At 58.7% G+C, this 17,643-nt stretch overlaps 1 protein-coding gene across 1 annotated transcript in view; it reads left to right on the top strand.

Annotated features, from left to right (window-relative positions):
- KSR2 (kinase suppressor of ras 2) overlaps positions 1–13,727 on the top strand; it is a 435,190-nt gene extending 421,463 nt beyond the window's left edge. The window contains exon 20 of the mRNA XM_070065978.1: positions 1,521–13,727. Within this exon, the coding sequence (XP_069922079.1) occupies positions 1,521–1,527 (7 nt within the window). The 3' untranslated portion in view covers positions 1,528–13,727. The remainder of the gene's footprint in view (positions 1–1,520) is intronic.
- Positions 13,728–17,643: the final 3,916 nt, after the last annotated feature.

The following is a 17,643-nucleotide window of genomic DNA, read 5'->3' as shown; positions in this document are numbered from 1 at the left end:
GCACACAAGCCCATTGCAGGATGCATGCAGGCACCTGTGCATACACACACTGCACTGCTGTGCCTGCCCACCAGTGCATGTGTGTCCCAATGTAGAGTCACACGCTACAGACCCCCACCTGTGTGCACAGCTGTACCGTGGCACTTGTCAGAGTCTTCCCAGGGGACCCCACAAAGGTCCTGGGAGATCCTCTGTCACCCCTTGCCCCACGCCTTGAGCTTCCTGAACCCGGGGCGTGGAAACTTCTCAGCCTTCCCCCAGACTGTTGGAAAAGGCCCAGATTTCATGGTCCAACAGATACAAGTTAGAATCCCTACTGCACTGCCTAGCAGCTGTGTGGCCTTGGGCAGTGGCTTGGCCTCTGAGCAGCAGGTTCATACTTGGGAAACTGAGGGCCATGGGACCTCTCCACAGAGCAGGAGTGCTGTGAGGGTCCGGTGAACTCGTGCCCTAGGGCACCTGGCACCACACCACCTGTAGGGCAGGTGCTCGCTGGACCCTAGCAACCACTGTCTACCAGGAAGGAGGGCGAGCCCTTGACAAGAAGCCAACAGGGCTGACAGCCAACTGGATGTGCCAGCAGACAGCAGACAACAGGAGGCCCTGAGGAGCAGAACTCCGCCCAGCAAAGGGAGCGCCAGGTGCTTGGAAAATGGATGTCAGGCCTCTGGGAAAGAACCAGGAGTTTCTAGCATTCCAAAACTCAAGGCTCATCTGGGCCATCCTCCAGTGACCTCTGCCCTCCCAGAGGTCACAAAAGAGAGGTCAGGAGTTCCAGGGGACAGAGCAGCTTAAAGCTCACTGGTTGGAGAGAGATGCGGGCCAGCCATGGAACTGGGCTGAGAAAGCACAGGACAAGAAACCTGGTCTAGAGGATGAGACTGTGGGTTCCGTCATTCACTCCTTCTTCCGTTTGTCCATCTTTTGAAGCCCTATCGCCTGTGTCCTGAGCATCTCTTGGTTGCCAGGTACCATCCCAGCAATGGGGGTGCCATGCGAATAAGTGAGGTCCCTCTGCTGCTCTGGGCCGTGACACCACGCCTGGTAGCAGGAGTCCAGGGGGCAGGTCCTGCTCCCACCCCCTCCTGCTGTGTCTCCAGCCCTCCCTGAGCCCCCGCCAGCCCACACCCTCGGTGACCAGCCCTCGGTCACAGCTGTGTGCTCAGAGCCAGAGAGTTCTGGATTCAGATCCGGAACATGCTGCTTCCCTGGGACCAAACCCCAGGCCTCTCTGAGCCTCAGCGCCTTCACGTGCAGAAAGGGCTCACAGTGCCCGCATCACAGGCTGTTCTCGGGCTTAAATGAGACTGCGTGTGTGCACCCTGAGGCCTGGAGCCCCCCGCGCGCTAGGACCTCAGTGGGCAGAGTCCTTGCCGTGTTTCCTGGGAGGGAACAGCCCCAGCTCACCTCAAACCACCTGGCCCTCTGAGAAGGCGCTGATGCACACAGCACAGCATTGTCCTCTCCCTGTGACTTCTCACCGCCTCTCTGTCCTCTCCCCTCCCCTCCCCGCCCCGCAGGCTGTGACCAACCGACTACGGGACGGCGTCCAGCTGCCTCGGCGTCCGAGCCGCCTCTCCCTCCCTGCTCTGCCCTCTGCCAGCCTAGGAGGCCAGAGGCTCACGATCAGCGGGTCCAGCCCCCACCAGCCACTGCGCATGGCAGCTGCCCTGCACCCCAGACTTGTGCCCTTCTTCTCGGGCAGGGTCGGACTGTGCTGAGCCAGGACCGAACTAGACCAGCCAGAACACCGTGGTGCCGGTCGGTGAGGCCCAGGGGACCGGCGCAGGGAGCTGCAGGCTGGGATCGGAGGCCCTGGGCTGTGGGACGAGGACAGAGGCCCGGCGGCGGCCAGGCTGGCAGGACTGGCCTGCTTGTGCGTGTGTCCTCCTGCATGGAAGGTTGCTGATGCCCCTTTCCCTTGATGCCCGGGAGCCGGCCTTGCCCCAGCTACGGAGCGGCCCTTGGCCATTTGTGTCTTTGCGTGGTGGGTTCCAGCTGCACGCTAGGAGTTGGGGGGAGGAGAGTGGGGGTGCAGGGCTGAGCAGCGGCTTGGTGGAAGCGGCTGGGCCAAGGTTGGGGCAGGGTACGGGCCTGGGAAGTGTTTTTAGGAACTGCTGGGGGCGTCTCATGGCACGTGAAAGGTACCTTTGCACCTGGCTCCGAAGTGCAGTCCCGCAGGCCTCTCAGAGGTTCAGCTCCCCAGCTCTGCCTTTGTCTCCTGTTCTGTGATGGCATCGTCCCTTTAAACCTCACTGCCCCACGCTCCCCTTGCCCTGGCCAAGATGACTTCCGGGGGCTCCTGACAGCTCCTTCTTGTTCATGACGCCCCCCGGAAGTCCGGGCCCTGAGAGCATGGGCCTTTGGGGGTCGCGGTGGCTGGGGGTGGGGAGCGCCAGTGTGTTGCCCTCCCTCTTCACTTACACCACCCAGGTCGGCCTGCCTGCAGCGATGGGCGTGTGTCTGTGGGATGTGCGTGTGTTTGGCACCGCGTGGTTGTGCACTCAGTAACCAGCTTGCAAAGATGTCTCTGCCCCTCCCCCTTCGGAAGCCCTGCTGGGGAGGTGGGGGGGGTAAGCCTTTTGCATCCTCTGCTCCAGCCTGGTGCTGGGTCCCCGAGTGGCCTGCCCTCCAGGAGCCTGTGTCCCCTCGCCTGGTCACACTCTCTGTGTGCCCTGCCTTCCAGCCCGCCCTCACTGCCCACTTGCACTGGTGGCTTTTCCCGACCGTGTTGATGAGACTCCCAGTATCCGGCCTGAAGGATGCTGGGAGCAGGTGGGACGTGCAGAGGGAGGGCAGGAGCCAGCTGTTGAGTCCTTTGTCCATGTTCCCAGAGCCCACTGATCTGACCTGGCACAAAGGGGAAACCCGAAGCCAGGCAGAGCAATGGCAGGAGCAGAGGGTGCGAGGCAGGAGGCCTGGGGTCCCTGTGCACTTCCGGGACACTGCTCAGCCTTGGTTCCGTGTCGCCGCTGCCTTACCCAGGCATTGCCCTTGCAGCAGGTGGAGCTGAGCCTTCAGAAGCCCTAGGTGGGCTTGCGTTCAAAATCCAGCCAGGCCCATGGGGATCTCCTCCGGCGTTGCACAGTCCCAGGCTGCTCCGTGCTCTGGGGCCTGGGGGTTTCCTGCATCGTCTTTCCAACACTCCCCGCTGTCTGGGACCAGAGGGCTGAAGGCCCCCCATGAACTGGTCCTAAATGGACACTGCTCTTCTGGGGGCATCCATACCACTGGGGTTCTTGGCTCAACCGCTGAGGCTCTTGGAGGCATCTAACCCCCACTTGCGGATGGCTCTCCCATCAAACAAGCCCCTCCCTGGACCCTCCGCTCTGCCCGGCAGCCTCCAGAGAGCCCCACGTCCAGCCACCTGCTTCTCCCCATCCCCATCAGGACATCAGCTCCAGGCTTGCTGTGTACCTTTGTGAGGGGGAGGAAGCGAGGGAGGGAGGAGCCAGCCAGGGCTCAGCTGCCGTGACGCTAAAATGCTCACCAGGGCTGGCACCTGCACCCCCTTGCTTCTGTTCCCAGAATGAACTAAAACGGCCCACCACAGTCTCTTGGCAAGACCTCCAGGGCTGTCCCGAGGCTGGCTTTTCTGTGTTTGTGGTTAGTGACAGGGCCTGGGAGAAGCCCCAGCCTTCCCTGCCGCACTCAGCTGTGGCTGCTTGGGCCCACCCCTGACTCCCACGTCCTCTTCTCATGCATCCCCCGGCTTCCCCACCGCACCCCGCACCTCTCGATCTCTGCTGCTCCCAGGCTGGACACCAGGCTCCGGCCCTCCCCGCGCCCCGGCTGCCCCACCCTGGCTTCCTTGGCGGCTGCTTTAACTTGCGCCCGTGTGAACAGAGGCAGACCGAGCGCCTGCTTTCCCTGCTAAACGGCACCAACCCTGCTATCCAGAGGCTCCCCAAAGGCTCCACAGGGGAAGATTCCCCCGGAGGCCTTGACCTTGCTGAGAGACACAATTCTGCTGTCCGGAGTCCAGCCGGCCCTTCCAGGCCACAAAACTTTCCTGAAGCACAGGCCCCTCTTGGCCTTGTATGGGGACATCTCCGTGGGTCCCTGACCCCAGAGCCAAGATATAAATTCCAAATCACCACTTAGATCCATTTTTGCCCTGCTTTTTCTTGTACTGCACGAAGAGAAAACTCGTGTCTGGCCGTGGGGTTCCCAACTCCTTGTCTCCATGTCTACCCTGGCTTCTCAGCCAATAGAAGCCCTTGCTTCTTCCCGCTTCCCACCTGCAAGCCTCACATTCACGCATGGTGCCCAGCTGTGTGTGTGCGCACACACACACACACACACACACACACACCACACTCCTTCACCTCCCGCAAGTCCTACCCTACGGTCGATCACCCAAGCCTCACACAGGAATGGTCTAAGTTGCCCGGGCCAATCACTGACTTGGGAAACCCAGAGCTGAGGCTGACCCGCTGCACCCGTGGCCACAGTCAGCCTGTCAAATGGTTTCACTTGTTTTAAATGGGGGAAAAGAATCCAAAGACTATCTCATGCCATGAAAATGCTAGGAAGCTCAAATTCCATTTGCCACATGAGACTTTACTGGGCCACAAAAAGACGTGCGCATCTACCTATGGACCCTGCCTGGTGCTGTGCTGAGCTGGTAAAGTCACTCGCAGCACAGATGGCGTGGCCCACGTTGTCGAAGACTCCAAGTCTGGTGCTTTCCTAGCCAGACTGCCCACTCCCACAGAGGGCTGTCTTCCAGGATGAGTCTGGCCCCGGGGGGAGGAGGGGCAGCAGCGAGGGAGGGATTCCTGGGGGAGAAAACGTTCCTGCTCCTGGAACCCAGTGGGCTGCGAGGAAGGCCGGGAGCTCCCTGCCCCGCGAGAAGTTGGCGCAGGTGCTGGCCGCGCTCGACACAGAGGTGGTTCAGGCAGAAGAGGCTGGAAGAGCTGGCTGGATGGACCACTGCGTTTGCGGGGGCTGCCATAGCGAACACACCCTGAGCAGCCTAAACGGTCCAAAGTTACTTCTCGAAAGGTTTTGAGGCTGGAGGTCCAAGGTCGAGATGTCTGCAGCTTGGTTCCTGGGGAGGCCTCGCTCTCTGGGGCTTGCAGTTGGCCACCTTCTTGCTGAGACCTCCATGGCCATTTCTGTGCACCTGCACAACTTCTTGCAAGAGCCCCACCCTCTGAACCGACTCTCACCTCAGCTGCCTGGTGACTGAGAGCCGGCTCTCTCCAAATGCCAGCACTGTGGTTGGGCTTCAATATAGGAGTTTGGGCAGAAACCAGTCCAGGACTGAAACCCTGGGGATGTCTACGGCTGTGCAATTTTAGGGGCCTTTGGGGCAATGCTCCCGTCCTTGACTTTCTTTTCCACACTTGTCCTCAGACCTGCATCTTCCGTTCTCTTGCCCTTTCACCCATCCCCGAGAGGCAGATCTCCTTCCAAATGTGCCACCCGTATGCCCAAGGTTCACCCGCTCTGGTTTCGCTTCCTAGGGCTGTAGTGACAAGCAACCACTCACCGGGCGGCTGAAAACGGCAGTCCTGTATTCTGTCACCACCCTGGAGGCTGCAGATCTGAAACCGCTGTGTGGGTAGGCAGGGCCAGGACCCCTCCGGCACCGGGAGGGCAGTCCTTCCTCCACTCCTGCTAACTTCCGGTGGTCTGCATTCTTCACTTGCAACTGCATCCATCCAGTCTCTGCCACCATCATCGCGTCCTCTCCCCAACCCCATCAGGTTCTCTTGGGTGCCTCTGTCTTCTAATGAGGCCGCTGGTCCCATTGGATCAGGGACCCACCCTACTCAGATTGCCCCCGCTCTTAACCAAGCGCACCTGCAGTGACCCTGTCTCTGTAGGAGGTTCTGTCCTGAAGTGCCGGGCTTAGGACTTCAAAGCATCTTTTGTAGGGGTGGCAGCAATAAAAGGGAAGACACAGTTCAACTCATAGTACCCTCCAGGGAGCTTTCTCTTGTGCTGTGCTGGTTACTTGGTACCCCCATGACCACAGAGATCCCCCATGATCCCTGGGTCACAAGGGTCAAGCCACTGCTGGCCCAGAGGACATGGCCCTCACTGAGGTCATCAGTGTGGGACTTCATTCAGCTCCAGGGCTGTGGGTGGCAGCCTGTGCATGGGTGGCCTGTCTGCGTGTGATCATCACGTGACCCCTGAATGCATTTCCCGGCCCAGACCTCGGGCTGGGCATGCGGCATTTGGTCGCGTTTATACTTTGGTGGCAAAAGAGCCGATGGCGAGCTGGGCTTTTGCTGTTTGCTTTTCTGGCCTTGCTTGTGTGGTGAGGATGCTTCTGCACCTGTTCGCACGGGCAGACCTTGGTCTTACCTTCACCTCCTCCGAGCCCTCCGACCCCTCACCTGCACACATCTCTGTGGGAATCTCGCTGAACTCCAAGGGGCACGGATGCTGGTCTGGGTCTCTGAATGTGGGAGCCGCCGTGGGCCTCTCTGCCCTCCAGTCAGCACTCCTGGGGATGAGCACAGGTCACTGACTCCCTCTCGGGGCCGCCCAGTCATGCTGTTCCCTGTTACCAGTTGAGTTTTGGAATCTGCGTCGCCCTGACCTCCTGGTCTTTGCCCTGTGCCTTGCGTCGTATAGTGCCTGCTGGGGAGTAGGTGTTTACAGGATTCAGAGAGAATTGCCAGGTCAGAGCGAGGCCCTGCCACAGGGGGCCCTGGGGACTGCATTGGCTGGAATTCCTCTTTTCTAGGCCCTGTGACGTGTTCAGCCCGAATGAACCTGCTAGGTTTAATAGATGTGACTAGCTAAGAGACATATTGGGTCAGGCAGACAGAGTGACAATCCATCTCCAACAGCCGCTGTTCACTGAGCCATTACTGTGTGCCAGGCCTGTTGAATCCCCACGATGGGCCAGGGAGTCGGGTACCCTTAGCTGCGTTGCATCCAAGCAGCTGTGGGACAGACAGAAACCCACCCGCTCTCCAGCTGTACAACCAATGTTCTAGAAATGGGTCGTCAGGGTCATCTGATCCCAGCAGTCCATGGGGATGCTGTGGTCCCAGCCTCGAGGTTCACTGGCAGCTGGCAACTGAGAGAGAGAGAGGAAAAACAGGAAGCCAGGGAAGGGAGGTGCCAAGCGGAAGCTCCCACTTGTGTCCCAGGCTGGCCGGCTGCAGAGGCTGGGTGGATCTCCAGGAAATGTGTAGTTCCTCTGGTCCAGGGAGGCTGCCCGTGAGTGCACCTCCCTCTCCAGACCCCCCGGGAGCAGGCAGCCCCTTTCCCCATCACCAAGAACAGGAGTGGATGTATCTCAGGGGGTTGAGACAGCTGCTCTCCCTCCACCCAGGACTGAACTGGCAAAAATAGACTTTACCTAGAGTGTCCCAGATCTATGGAAGACCTTGTCTCCCAAGTGTGTTCCACAGACCTTTAATTTCATGGAGAGCTAGACAGAGGCTGCAGTATTGAAAGGGTTCCAGATAAAGATGCATGGGGAATGCTTAGGTAAAACAAAATTAAACTTTTTCCTTGGTTGCAGGACTTATCAGAGCATTTAAGACCCTGTTGTGTGGTTGAATCTCTACAAGGCCAATAGGAAGCTGATCGTCCCCAGTTTTTCCAGACAGGTTTCTGAGTCCCCAACAAGACCAGCTGTATGAATGGAACTGCATTTCCTAAGGAGCAAATGTCAGTGTCCCTGCCCACAGAGATGGACAGCTGACCAGCTGCACTTGCAGTCCACTTCCTAGGAGACAGGAAAGGTGTTTCGGCACCATGCATCTTTGAAGGGGGCACTGTGAATGATGACCTGAGTTGCTTGTAGGCAGAGGTGGGGCTGGGTGACCATCAGCCACCTGCCGCTCCTGCTCTGTCATTCAACACGGCTGCAAAAAGCTGAGCGCCACGAAACTTGACTTTCCCTGAGCCTCCCCTCCCCCACCTGCTGATGGTAGACCCTCATTCCGCACATGTGACCGCGGTTCCATATACAAGGACGGCACAAGGGAAAATTCTAGCTGACGCCGCCTTCCCACGGAGGAGGCAAGTTAGCTGTGTGCCCATGGCTTCCCCCACGCACCGTGGCTTAGAGACCAACAGTGAAAGCAGTGTGTATGTCATCCCCTTGGAGCAGATCTTCATCTGAAGTTTTGCCCTCATCTAGGTCATTGGGATAAAGATCTAGAAGGTTCCAGGCCTAAAAGGTGCCCACGGATGAGGGTCTAGTCCAAGGAGGACAGGTCGCTTCTGCCACCACCTCCTGTGCTGTGTTCTCAGCAGACATTGCTAATCGATCCCAGCCTAGCTTCCCACTGGGCACAGAGGAGGCAGCCCCCAGTGAGCAGCCTGCATCCCACCCACTTCCCCTCCTTTCTCAGAAGCAGGATCTGAGCCCCAGGGGGAGAAGGCCAATCCCCCCCAGCCAAGTCCCTGCTGGGAAGCAGAAGTGGGTTTGGAAGTCAGGCCTGGACACTTGCAAAAGGCCAGTCCAGGGGTCATGCATGGGGGACAGTCTGCCAGGGCCCTGCAGAGTCTGTTAAGTCAGGGAACTTGGAAGATGCAGGGGTGGGAGTAGGAACTGGGTCCCTAAGAGTCTGGAATCCTGATTGCAGGGGAATTATTCATGGTGCAGGACGGCTTCGCTTCGCTGCAAGGCCCAAGCACTCCTCCCAGCCACACAGCAGCTGGGCTGGAAGGCCTGGCCCAGGGGAGCATTGGCTGGGCCCGCGTGGAGAGCTGCGCTTGCTCGTGGAGTCGGAGTTCCGTGGTTCGGTCTGGGCCTCTGGAAAGCTGGGGGAGTGCTGCACGGAGAGGTGGGAAGGGAACCTGACCCCAGTGGCTCTGCGGGTTCTGCCCTGAGTAGCAGGCTCAGAAGCAGCTTCTCCCCCGGAGGGAAGGCTCTGGGGTCCTGGTGGACCACCAGCCCCCTCCTGCTCTCTTGCAGTGCCAGAGCAGCCAGCTCGGTGGCTGGCACCGCTTCCTTCCTCTTGCCTGCTGCCCCCACCCCCACATCCTGCTGATAACATCTCCCTTGGCTGAGAGCACAATGGTGGCCATGAGAAACAGCGTTTTGGCCCCAAGGGGCTCAGGGAGAGGCTCCCTGCCACCACTGAGCGGGCAGCGGGCGGGGATGCCAGCGTGCTATTTGCGTCGTGGCTTAGGAGACCAGAAAGTCTAGAGATTAAAAACAAATCTTAGTTTTTGTTTTTTTTTCCACCACCTGCTTGGCTAGTTCTGCCCCTTTAGAAGCAACCCGCTCTCCAGCGCCAGAGTGAGAATTTCAGAGAGGCCGGTGCAGGGCTTGGGGAGAAATGCGGGCCGGAGGTGGTCCGAGGCCCCTCTGTGACAGGGCGAGACGCCCCGAGCACCTGCTGTGCCGAGCGCCATGTGCTCCCTGCTCCGAAGTTCAGAGGCGGACGATGGGGAGAGCATGCAGAGAGTAATAGGGAAAACGTGTCCCTTAGAAGTCCCATCTGCGGTGCCATTGATGTTACTGGGTGCTTATTAATAAATTCGCAATATTAATAAGACTGTGTGTTCTTGCCACGAATTCGGAGAAGAATTCTGAATAGTGACACAAGTGAACAAGGCAGCATGATAAGGTTTAAGCTTTTTATTCAGTGAGAGGGATACATAGGAGAGTGAGGGCCCTATCTAAGAAAGAGAGGAAAATCTGGATTCAGACCGAGCATAGGAGCCAGACACGTGGAGGAGCGTGCAGGCCAGGAAGCACGGGGCAGGTGACCCGAAGGCCATGCGCCCCGAAGGCACGGGGCAGCAAGGGTCCACGATGGCCAAAGAGGGCAAAAAGACCAAAAGGGCTGCGCCCGCCGTGTCCCAGGCCTTTAATCCACTTCCAAAGGGGAGTAGTTAATCAGCCTGGTTGGCAGGTGGGCACACAGGTGCCGCCAGGTAGGCGTATGAGGTCACACAGGGGGCGTGGTGAAGGCGTGGTCTTCCAGCTCACAAACCTAGTCAACTGTATCCTGTACGCTTGCCTACAACAAAAGGAGACCACCCCAGAGTGCGCATGTGAGGAGGGGGCTCGCTCAGCCCGGGCCGCCCCCCCACCACTCCCTACCCCTCCCTCCCCAATGCTCTCTGTGGTGGTCTCTGGTGGGTGACCTGGCAGGAGTTAAGTGGTGGCCCGGTGCCTGGTGCCCTGGTGACACCTGAAACTGTCTCCAGGTGGAGTTCACTGTCTCTTGTCGCAGCTGCACCCCTGTCACCTGCACCCCAGGATCCTCAGGATCCTGCGGGAGCAAAAGGAAGTCAGAGGGAGGGAGAGGGAGGGCGACAGAGAGTGCAGGCGGCGGCCCCGCAGGTACATACAGCGCAGAAACTGTCAGGCGATCCTCGCGCTGCTGTCTGGGGCTGCCCCAGGAAACTGAGTGCCCTTCGCACCTTCTGGCCAGTCCCTGCTTGAAGACGGGAGAGCGGTTCAAGCCGGGTGACCGTGCTGTTTCTGGTGGCGGTGAAGCAGGAACACAGCCTCAGGGAGATGGGGCAGCTGCTCTGTTACCCCTGGGGTCAAAGCCTGGGGACCGCCCCCCGCCCAGCAGTCTCAGGACAGGGGGTGGGGGGACTATCTGACACAGCACAAGGCTAGGGCTTGGGAAGATGCTTCTGGAATTTGGGACACTCAGCAGCCAAGCATCTTCCAAGAAGGAGGCTGAATCAGCGGGGGCCCTGACCGCTGATGGGTGAACCTCGGGCTGAGGGCGCGTCCTTGGGAGCTGGAGTGCATCTTGGACCAGGAATGCGATGCGTCGGTGGCCCCAGATTCTAGCTATCTCCCTCCATTTGTTTCTCTACCTGGCTCGCAAATACTAATACTGTAATGATTAAAAAAAAAAAAAAAAGTGCATATGAACTTGTATGAGTTCAAGTCACCATTACACAGTTGCAGTAGAGACACCAGGGTCCTCGGAGGTACCTGTCCTGTCACACAGAGAACCCCTGACCCTGGCCTACCTGCTCTCCCCACCCTGTCCCCCCTGACCCTGGCCCACCTGCTCTCCCCACCCTGTCCCCCCCCGACCCTGGCCCACCTGCTCTCCCCACTATGCCCCCCCACCCTAGCATACCTGCTCTCCCACCCTGCCCCTCCACACCCTGCAACACCTGCTCTCCCACCCTGTCTCCCACACCCTGCAACACCTGCTCTCCCCACCCTGCCCCCCACACCCTGCAACACCTGCTCTCCCCACCCTGGCGTACCAGCTCTCCCCCCAACCCCCACCCCTGGCACACCTGCTCTCCCGAGCATCCTCCTAGGGCACACTGCACATAGTTCACACACACACACACACACACACACACACGGTCCCCTCATGCCACCCTGCCTCCCGCTCCTCAGCCCTCATGAAGGCTCCCAGGTGAGGCTGAAGCAGGCTCAGGAGATCTGCCCCAGCTTTCCAAAGCTTGTGTCCCTGGCCACGCTGGCCGCACCACAGCCAAGCCATCCCCAGCCACCCTTGCCCCTTCGTTCCTCAGGACTTCGCTTCACATAGTCAACAAATATTTGTTTACCCCGAGCCTCCTGTGTGTCTGCCTGCTGGGCACCAAGGCCCCCAAGGAAGGCTTCTCGGAGGAGGAGACTCCTGATCGTTGTCTTGAACTCTGAGTAGAACGGGAGTAGAAGGTAGGGAACAGCATGCGGGGCAGGAGGAATAGCTGATGCACAGACTCGGAGACAAGATGATGATCTGGTGTGGAAATGGAGCCGCCGCCCACCTACCCCCTGGCCCTTGCCCGTCCTGCTCCACTTTCTGCCAAGCCCAGCACTGGACCCTGGAAGACCCCCCAAACAGGAGGCCCCTGGCTCTGACACGGGGACCCCAATTGCTCTCCCCGTCATGTCCTGGCATGCTGGAAAAACAGATGTCCCAGGAGGGTTTTTGTGCCAGCTGGAGTCGGGCAGATCCCTCCCCTGCCTCGGACCCTCTCTGCTTCGCTCTCTCTCTCGTGCGCGCTCTCGCTCTCACTCTCGATCACTGTCTTGCCCCAGGGGCCTGCCTCTGTCGCTGCTGCCTCTGCACCATGGAGGTGTTTCTGCTGCTCAGTGCCCCGGCCTCAGGTTCTGCAGCTCCTGGGCACCTGCTGGGCACAGGCTGTCCATCAGCCCTCTCTCCAGGGCATGGTCCTCCCTGCACTCTCTGCCTGCCCCTCCCTCGCCTTCTCCCTCCCCAAGTGACCTGGGTGGCTGGCTGGTCCCTGAAGCCTGCAAGGCTGTCTTGGCGCAGCAGAAACCCTGCGTCTGCAGGCTCCCCGTGATCTCCATCCTGGGGAGGCTGTGTCCCTCCATGCAGAGGCAACCGGAAAGCCGAGGGTCAGGGACACTTGAGAGTGTGCAGGCGTCTCTGCAGAAAGAGCCTGCCCTAACTGAACACTCGGGCGTGATGGGGAAGGCACTGGCTTGTTACAGAAGCACCTGGAGGAGATCTGGGGGTCTCGGTGGGCCACAAGCCCGATACGCAGCACAGCCTGAAGTGGGGGAGAGGAAGCCTGCAGCCCCCTGGCAGGGCCTCTATAAAGATGTGTCAGGGCTGGCCTTCTAGAACACAGGGTGTCTTCGCTGACCTGGGACTTCCAGGATGGGCATGGGGACCTGGGAAGCTGCCTCCGCCGGCCTCGACTTGCAATCCCCAAGCCGCCGTCCGCGGTGGAAAATGACGTCCCCAGCAGTTGCATGGGGTCAGCAGTCCCCCGGAGGATTCCTTGGATGCCCTGGGCTCTGTCCAGCCTGCTAGTACTTAGGACATCACCAGCCCTCGAGGGTGCTGCCAGGAATGGATATCAAAAGGCAGCGGTGTCACGGGACACCTGGCACACAGCAGGTGCACAATCCGCATGGCTTCTCAACAGCTCCCAGGAATCCACTTCCGGGATGGAAGCGGGGCGGAGGGGAGGGGTTGCAGGGGTCAGCATCCTCACGGCAGAAGCTCAGTCCTGCGGAGCCGGGGAGTCTCCAGCCAGACCAGGACACTCTTCCTTCTGGCCGAGGGGCTCCCGGGGACAGATAAGGCTGACCACACCAGGTGAGTGCCCCTGCCCGGGGCTGGGCCAGGCCGAGAACCTCCCACACTGGGGTGGTCCATATCCCCTCTCCCCTGGAGCTCCCATCCTGCACTGGGGTCCCCTCGGCCAACTGCCCACATTCCTGACCCTCAGCAAAGCCCTCCTTTGTAAAAAAGCTTTCTCTCGATGTAAATGATGCTGTTAACCTTTTTCTGTACACAAAGTATATATACCTATAAATACTATACATATATATATTATATATAAAGACTAATTCTTGTACAGACACCCCTGGACCCATGGTTCCTTTCGTCCCCCTGTGTCTGCTTGTGCCGACTGCTGCAGAATGAGTTGTTGTATGAGGCTGGTTTCATGTTTCCCCAGTGGGCCCCTGCTTTCCCACCCTCTTCCTTCCCGTTTTTCTCTCTGTCTCTCTCTCTCTCTCCGCCCCCCCCCCCCCTCATTGCCAATGTCGCGCTGTGGGGAAGGAACTTTGGCCACACGCCATCCGGGAGAGAAAATTCAGGTGGGTGGAGGGTCCACTGTGTATATTTGTACAGAGACATTTATAAAGTTTTCTACACTTCTCAAAAAAGTATTTCTAACTTGGGCTGTTGGACGGTGTGTGGGTCTCTGAGCCGCAAGCCTAAACTGTTTCTTGTGTTTAGTGCAATGTTTAGTGAGAATCCAATGTCTGAACTATTTATGCCAATAAAGAATTTGAGAACTACTGCATCACACTGCCGCCAAAACAGGTCTGAATTCTGTTGTTGTCTCGAAGGGTGAATTTGGCCAGGGCATCAGTCAGCTGTTGCCATGGTAACGGAGGGTAGGGAACTTTCCCCACAGTTCATGGCTGACAACAACCAACCTTTATCCTCCTGTTGCTGGGTCTGTAAGTCTTGGTTGGGCATCACTAAGAGGTTCCTGTTGGCCGGCACTGAGGCTCACTAGGCTAATCCTCCGCCTGCGGCGCCGGCACACCGGGTTCTAGTCCCGGTCGGGGCACCGGATTCTGTCCCAGTTGCCCCTCTTCCAGGCCAGCTCCCTGCTATGGCCCGGGAGTGCAGTGGAGGATGGCCCAAGTGCTTGGGCCCTGCACCCCATGGGAGACCAGGAGAAGCACCGGGCTCCTGGCTTCGGATCAGCGCGGTGCGCCAGCCACAGCACACCGGCCGCAGCGGCCATTGGGGGGTGAACCAACGGCAAAAAGAAGACCTTTCTCTCTGTCCCTCTCTCACACTGTCCACTCTGCCTGTCAAAAAAAAAAAAAAAAAAAGTTCCTGTTTAGGCTTCAGGTCAAGTTCATAACCTTTGGTTTCAGGGCCATGACTGAAGGAGGAGCCAAACACATAGGAGGCAAGTCACTAACAGTCTATTGGCCAAAGCCCCGCCTTTTAAAGGGATGGGGTTGGAAACTCCACCCAGTGGGAGAGGAAGTAGGTGAGCAGTAGGAAGTGCTGAGCGGTAACCTTGGTTATCACAGCCTGGCCAAGGCCAGCCACAGAAGCGATTGCTCTGCAGGGATGAAATGGTGTGGCTGAAACAACGCACAGGTACACACGCACGCCCACGGCGCCCCGGACGCAGCAGGTGCTCTGTGCCCCCGTGAATCCCCACCACCACCACCCAGTTCCACCTTGCAGAGTGGGAGGCTGGAGCCGAAGGAACTTGTGACTGGCCCACCCTAAGGCAAGACCGCAGAGCTCATGCTGTCCTCAGTACACACACAGCGTGGTGGGCTCCTGAGTCCCTTGAGTTTTAAAACCTACTTTAGGGGCCCGTGCTATGCTATGGCAGGTACCTGTGGCGCTGGCATCCCATGTGGGCACAGGTTCAAGTCCCGGCTGCTCTACCTCTGACCCAGCTCCCTGTTAATGCACCTGGGAAAGCAGCAGCAGATGGCCCAGGTAATTGGGCCCCTGCCCCAGTGTGGGAGCCCCAGAAGAAGCTCCTGGCTCCTGGCTTCAGCCTAGCCCAGCCCTGGCTGTTACAGCCACTTGGTGAGTGAATCAACAGCAGGAAGATCTCTGTCTCTCTGTCTCTCTCTCTCTAACTCTGCCTTTCAGAGTTATTTGAAAGTCAGAGTTACAGAGAGGCAGAGGCAGAGAGAGAGAGGTCTTCGATCCGCTGGTTCACTCCCCAGATGGCCGTGACAGCCAGAGCTGGGTTGATCCAAAGCCAGGAGCCGGGAGCTTCTGCTGGGTCTCCCACACAGGGGCAGGGGCCCAAGGACTTGGGCCATCCTCTACTGCTTTCCCAGGCCATAGCACAGAGCTGGATCAGAAGTGGAGCAGCCGGGACTCGAACCAGCACCCATATGGGATGATGGCACTGCAGCCAGCGGCTTTACCCACCACACCATAGCATTGGCACCAGTGAATCTTTAATAAGCAAATACATCTCCCCCTCCCCCACTTTTCACCAGACCTGGAGAACCAGCCAGGGAGGCGGGGTCTGTTCACCAGCAGAAGGAATAGAAGACAAGGAGACAAGCTAAGGGGCAGTGAGGACATGGAAGAGCTGGTCTCACCTGTCCTGGATGGTCCTTCTCCAGCATACACTGGAGGAGCCACATCACGTGGCCAAAACCCATGCAAGCTGGCCTTGGACAGGTTGCTTAGCTTCTCAGAGCCTCCCTCTCCGCATCTGTAAAATGGGTATAGTTCTTTCCCCTGCAGTACCTACCTCCCAGTTTCTTGAGGCTTCAGTGAATTGACGCCCTGGTACTTGGAGCACAGCAGGTGCTGTGCAGAGTTGGTTGCAAGTGTTAATATTTATTTATCACTAGCAGGACTGTGTGCAGGGTCTTAGTGCCCAAAACCAGCTGTCCCGGCCTCACAAGCTCGATTCTTCTCAACACAATCAGATGGGTGCCTAGTTGAGTTGTCCCATTTTACAGAAGGGAAAACTGAGGTTCCAGGAAACGAAGTTGAATTCTTTGGAGACACCAATGCCAAGGCCAATGCCAAGGCAGGCCTGCGGATTCCTAGGCCCAAGCAACTGAATTTCAGGCACAGACTCTGTTGCTTAGAACAGCTGTGTGAGCTATTGAGCAACGGCCCGAAATCGAAAAGCCTTGGTTCCTTTTCTGTAAAACTGGCATCAGAATTGCACTCCCTGCGGAGAGCTGGGGTCAGGACACAAAAGCAGGTAGAACAGCTCCGGGCACCAGCAGCCAGTATGCGTGAGCTCCTTCAAGCCCGAAGCTGGCATTCAGCGGGGGGATGGTGGTGACGTGGAGAGTGTGCTACAGGACCAGAACCTTCCATCTCTCTCTCCCTCTCTCTCCTGTGTCAAGCACAGGAGGAGGAAGGGAGCGGAGTATTCCCCAGGGCCTGGGCCTAATTGGTTGTCCCGGTTCTGGCTTATGGTCCTCTGTGGCCGTGGGGCCACCATCCATCAGGCACAGCAGGTGTTGAGCTGAGTTAGGGAAGCCGTGCAGTCATCGGAACTGCACAGCTCATTAACCTCATGCCCAGGGTGCGCAGGAAGTGCCCGGGAGCCAGGAACACGGGCTCGGATGAGGCCGCCAGCTGCCTGGGCGGCAGGGCCAAGGCCTCTCAAACGCTCTGGCCTGGCCCCTAGCCACCTCCTCACCTTTGTCCTGATTGGAACCTTCCAGAGCCCACATCTCCCACCTCCCCAGGACCAGTGCTAAGCACATTACACCTGTCCTCGCACTTAACCTTGGCCTGATGAGGCACAAACTCCGTGTCCCTGCTGGGGTCCGGATGTCAGATGGGTCTGGATGCTGCATGTCTCCCACAGGCTCCTGTATTGCAGAGTCTGGTGTCAGTGGTGCTAAGAGGTGGGGACTCTATCCAGTGATGGCGCTGGGGGTGTGGCCTTTGGGAGGTGAGCACACTGGGTCGTTAGTGGCGCCTGGGGGATTGGATCCTGGTGGGTTCCTAAGAGACCACAGGATCATGGGTGTGTGCACTCGGGGAGCCTTGCCCCCTGAGATGCTCTGTGCTGACTCCTCCCTCACAGTCAGGGTGTGCACCCCAGATCAAAGGGCGCCCAGTTCACACAGGAAACAGTCATTCCGCCACCGCTCGCCTTATTCACTGACCTTGCTCAAAGGTGAGAAGCAGCTGCAGCCGCCGGCACTCAGCTGTGACACAGGCTCAAGCTCACAGCTAGAAAGGGGCTCGCCAGGATTTGAACCCGGGTCCCTACCACTTGCACGGTCTCACCCAGCTCGGAGAGTCTACCCCTGCCTCAGCTGGGAAGCCCGAATGTGCACGCCGCCGTGTGGCCCTGGGTAAGTTACTGCATCTCTCGGGACCGCCACTTGCACATCTGTCAAGCAGCACTCGTGCAGTACCGATTCTGGAAAAGCATGGCGGATGCGCAGTGACCAGACTGGATGCATTTAGCAGAAAAGCAGGCACTGAGTCTGGGGCGTGTCTGGGAAACAGGGTCGGGACTTGGATGGGGGACTTGGTGGAGAGCCACTAGGCTAAGGTTTGGGGCCTCGGTTAGACAGGCAGTGGCGAGCCAGGGGTCGGTGGGAAGTGCCAGCCACGCGGGGCAGAGGGGCTGTGCCTCCCTCCTGAGAGCAGCGCCCTAGCTGGGTCCAACTGCCCCTTGGACCTTTTGTGCATCTTCCCAGAGATTCTGGGAGGCGCAGACGGGACCAGGTCAGGCTGAGGCAGGTTAGGG

This window comes from Oryctolagus cuniculus, chromosome 21, assembly GCF_964237555.1.
Source record: "Oryctolagus cuniculus chromosome 21, mOryCun1.1, whole genome shotgun sequence".
Taxonomy (NCBI): Eukaryota; Metazoa; Chordata; class Mammalia; order Lagomorpha; family Leporidae; genus Oryctolagus; species Oryctolagus cuniculus.
Note: the sequence above shows the minus strand (reverse complement) of the source record. Positions and strands in the feature narration are given on the sequence as shown.